General features: G+C 35.2%; 1 protein-coding gene across 1 annotated transcript; it reads right to left on the bottom strand.

Annotated features, from left to right (window-relative positions):
- Positions 1-1,386: 1,386 nt before the first annotated feature.
- On the bottom strand, positions 1,387-2,910 carry LOC107878411 (F-box/kelch-repeat protein At3g23880). Its single transcript, XM_016725391.2, has one exon. It carries the CDS (start codon positions 2,762-2,764, stop codon positions 1,493-1,495), a length of 1,272 nt encoding a protein of 423 aa, XP_016580877.1. The 5' UTR covers positions 2,765-2,910; the 3' UTR covers positions 1,387-1,492.
- Between the last annotated feature and the right edge of the window lie 1,303 nt (positions 2,911-4,213).

Genomic DNA, 4,213 nt, shown 5'->3' with positions numbered 1-4,213 from the left:
CCTGTTTCAATGAAATAGTGAAACTTTATTGTAGGATTATGGATTCTTGCAAGAGCATACTCTGTTTGGCTGATGATTTATTTGGATAAGCACGTCTGTTAGTGTTATGGTGCCCTGCACTTAACAGATGCCTCAGCCTCCAAAGCCACCTCCTCTTAAACATGATCACACAGGGAGCGTATAGTTTGGGTTTGATATGAAGAGCAGAGACTACAGGGTCATGAAGATGACCTATGTTCGAAGTCTAGGTGCATACTTGCTTGCTTGAAGCTGGACTAGTCAGTTAGAATGAGTATGGTATGTATACCTCAAACTTGGCATAAAACCTCAAATTACAAGCTTTTCATTTAGATGAGTAATTCTAATATGGTTTTCGAAACAAGTGCCAGAAATTCCGCAGGAAAGAGATTTTCCTCTGGACAGTAAAATGAATTCATACTCTTAAGATCGTAAACTAGATTTAACTTTGTAGTATTTGAAAAAGCAGAAATGGGAACAGAACAATGAACAGATTCAGAATTGCAAATAAGTGCATACTGAAACTGATTACATGGTCACCATGAGCAAACTAACATATGTCAAACAGGGAAAGGATAATGGTCATTCTTCGACTTATAATCTAGGAAAGTACCAAGACAGAGTAAGGATGCAATAACCATTGCATTCTTTCCCTGTAGACATAGGGAAGTACCAAGACAGAGTAACGATTGCCTAGGAAAGTTTCTTGACGAGGTGAAAGATAAGCTCAGTGAAAAATCCGACCTAGCTGGCGAGAGTTCATATGATGCTTATTCCTTCTCTAGATTGTTTAGAATTGTTGAAGTTGGAACAACATGGTATACAGTAAAGCGGTATGTAAAACTTCAAACTCACGATTAAATTACCTTTCCCTTCAGAAGAGAATTCCTAGTCCAGCTTCAAAACAAGCGCCAAATCCATCACGAAAGTATATCTATGGACAGGAAAAGGAATAGGTATGTTGTTTACATCTAAATTACAGTAAATACATTTTTCAGCACAAAAGAGGGTCAGTCGAGCAATTTCAATCGACCGTATCAGAAATGTAACTCATTAACATAGAACTTAAGCACTCATTCATAGAGTACTGTGATAGAAACTTAATCTCACACTCAAGGGTATATAGTCATAGGTCCAGTCAGTGGACCTAGATTTAAGATTCAATGGCTGCAACTTAATCTCACACTCAAGGGTATATAGTCATAGGTCCAGTCAGTGGACCTAGATTTAAGATTTAATGGCTGCAACTCAGTGTAATATGAGGTGCTAGCCCAAATGTTCGGTTTGAGAGGAGAGGAAAAGCCACTCTTGTATATGCTACACTTACAGTAACTTTGCGACAAAAGCAATAACTGGAAAAATAAGAAATGGAACAAAAATAAGGATAAACTTCACAATTGCAAAAGAAGTGCATAGTAGAACTGATTACAACGTAACTACTCATTACTAGCAAACTAACATGATAAACATAAGGCTAATCACAAAGACTAACTTTTGCAAATAGGGCACTACAAAACCACTTCTGCAACAACGCCCTCTCATTGAGTCCGGAACTAGCCCCTTCGGAATCAGATGCAATGGGAGGATCAGTTGTATCCCCACTGCTTCCATCAAGCAACACTAGACTCTCAGAATATTCACTCACGAAGAACGAATCTTTCCCACCATGGATACCAAGATCCTTAAACTCCTTGCTCTCGGAATCATATGATAAAAGATCCCCAACAAACTTCTCTACCATAAATTCCCCATTCCTCCCAAACCCAACAGCATGTGATATCCCTCCCTCCAAAACCACTACAAACTTCTTATTCCACGACTCCACTTCACCATACCTATCCATAACCCAAACACCACAACGATCACACGCCTCACCAACATCACGACCCTTCTCATACCAAATCACAGAAATTCGATCCCCACACAACCTTACCGACAAATCCATAGGCGAAACACGAACCAACGACTGCGGCAAACACATTTCCCTAAACTTCTCATCACCAAGATCAAAACCCAACAACCCATTCAAAAACCCCCCACCTTCATTCTTAACACACGAAACCCAATGAATAACCCCATTTACATAAACACTACTATACAAATACTCAATAATCTTACAACGAATACCCTTCGGGTCAACATCTTTCCACAAACCAGTACTTGAACTATACAACTCAACTTCCGGAGGCAGTACTGTATACGCACCATACTCATTCTGCAAATACGCAATCCTCACCACCTTAAAATCACTGTTCCTCTCATCAAATCCAAATCCAAGACAAAACATGTAAGGCCCATACGGACCAAAATGAACCCGAGGCTTAGGGAGAGTCACACTTCTCCTAATACCAGCATTCCATAAAACAATAGTATAAGTATACCCAAAAAGATCATCAGATAAGCAAAACAGCCCATTACAAAACCCCACAACTCTAAAATGATTCCCTGACCTAGTCTTGAAGGGAAAGTTCAGCTCTTTAACAAGAGCAAGATTTTCGTTTTTTGAAGCATTGAGGTAAACAGAGTAGTTTTCTTGATTCTTTTTGGGTCGGATACTAAAACTGAGGTGACGGAGGAGGAGATGGTTGGAACCAGAAGAAGGTGAAGATAAGTGCGTAGAGATGAAGTGGGGAGATGATATTAGAGAACACCATTGCTTCGATACACTCCTGAATCGTAAAAGGCTTATGACAGGAAGTCTACAAAGGATTTCGAGTAGCAAGTTAGGAGGCAAATAGTCAGACATTGTTGCAAGATTTTAAGGAAGAAAGGCAAAACCCTAGGGATTTTAAGGTTTAGGAGCACACAATAGGCAAATACTTGGAAAAATCAGAGAACTTTTATAGAGCACGGGAGTATGACTTGCCGTACCGAACAAAAAGCACAAGGCGGTTTTCTTTTTCCTTTTTTCAGTTTATTCAATTTTGTCCATATTTAGGCCTTTCCATAACATTTTTACTTTCGTGTAAAAAAAAATATAGTTCTCTTTATATTGGATTAAATATTACTACTAATTTTAATATTTTATTATATTAATTTTTTATGTAAATCGCTTCATCAAATAATAGTAATATATTATGATTATTTTTAGAGTCCGTTTGTATAGCATTAAAATCTAATCAAACTAACTTTTAATCTCTTTTTTTAATTTTTTTAGGTGTTTGGTAAAAATTAAAAAGTGTTTAAAAAAGTTAAGAGCTGATTTAAAAAAAAAGTAAAAGTGAGAAGTTGGGTATCCTAGCTTTTACTTTTTAAATTAAAATTTTTTAGCTTTGACTAAAATATTTACCTTTTTATTCCTTATATTTTCCTCTAATTCCAACAATACCCCGAACTTGTATCCCTTAAATATATGATTTTTCTTTCTTTTTCTCTTTGCCGTTTCTTTTCTCAAAATTTTCCTTCATCTTTTTCCTTTGTTTTCAACGAATCATCAGAAATCGAAGGTTTGCTCAAAAATTTAATTTTAGAATTAAAAATTATAAATTATTCATTTTATTTATGATGTTAACAACTTTAAGGACATTTAAGTCATTTCGACAACAAAAAAGTGTTTAACAACAATTGTTTACCAAGCACATCAACAATTTGTTTTTTCAGTTTCAGTCCTTCTATCCAAACTCATATCTTCTTAATTTATAAGCACTTATTTTAAGCTTTTAATCACTTAAGCTAAAAGATTATTTCGATCGCAACATAACTTTAGGAATTAGGTGTATACAAGTTTGGTATAAAATTAAATAAGTAGATACACGTATCATATGTGAATAATAAACGTAAGACGTCAAGTACGTGAATTGTCATATAAAACACCAACTGAAACCAAATTAAAAAAACATGTTTATGTATTATGTTTATTTTTTCTTTTTCTTAAGAACTGTTTGATAAAATGTATAAGAATAGTATTGAATAAAGTGTATTAGTAATACCGAGATTAATGTTGAAACTAATGGTGTTGGACATAGTTGCAGTGTTAAAAATAACTTACATTGCATATTTTTTTTTAAAAAATATTTATAAAAATATCCTCCACAAATATAGTGAAAATAATGTGCAAAAGATTTTCAGAAATTATTATTTCTTTTTATACATGCTATTGCCACGATTCAGGACTAGGCTCCGAACGTAATGGGCACTCCAGACCAACGAAGGCCCGAGAATGCCCTTTAACATAGTACCATACGCATAACCATTA

The sequence above is a fragment of the Capsicum annuum genome, chromosome 7 (assembly GCF_002878395.1).
Source record: "Capsicum annuum cultivar UCD-10X-F1 chromosome 7, UCD10Xv1.1, whole genome shotgun sequence".
Taxonomy (NCBI): Eukaryota; Viridiplantae; Streptophyta; class Magnoliopsida; order Solanales; family Solanaceae; genus Capsicum; species Capsicum annuum.
This window is presented reverse-complemented; position numbering and strand designations above follow the sequence as displayed.

Excerpts from the sequence above, each read along its gene's own strand:
- LOC107878411 (XM_016725391.2), bottom strand. The coding sequence starts at position 2,764 with ATGTCTGACTATTTGCCTCCTAACTTGCTACTCGAAATCCTTTGTAGA.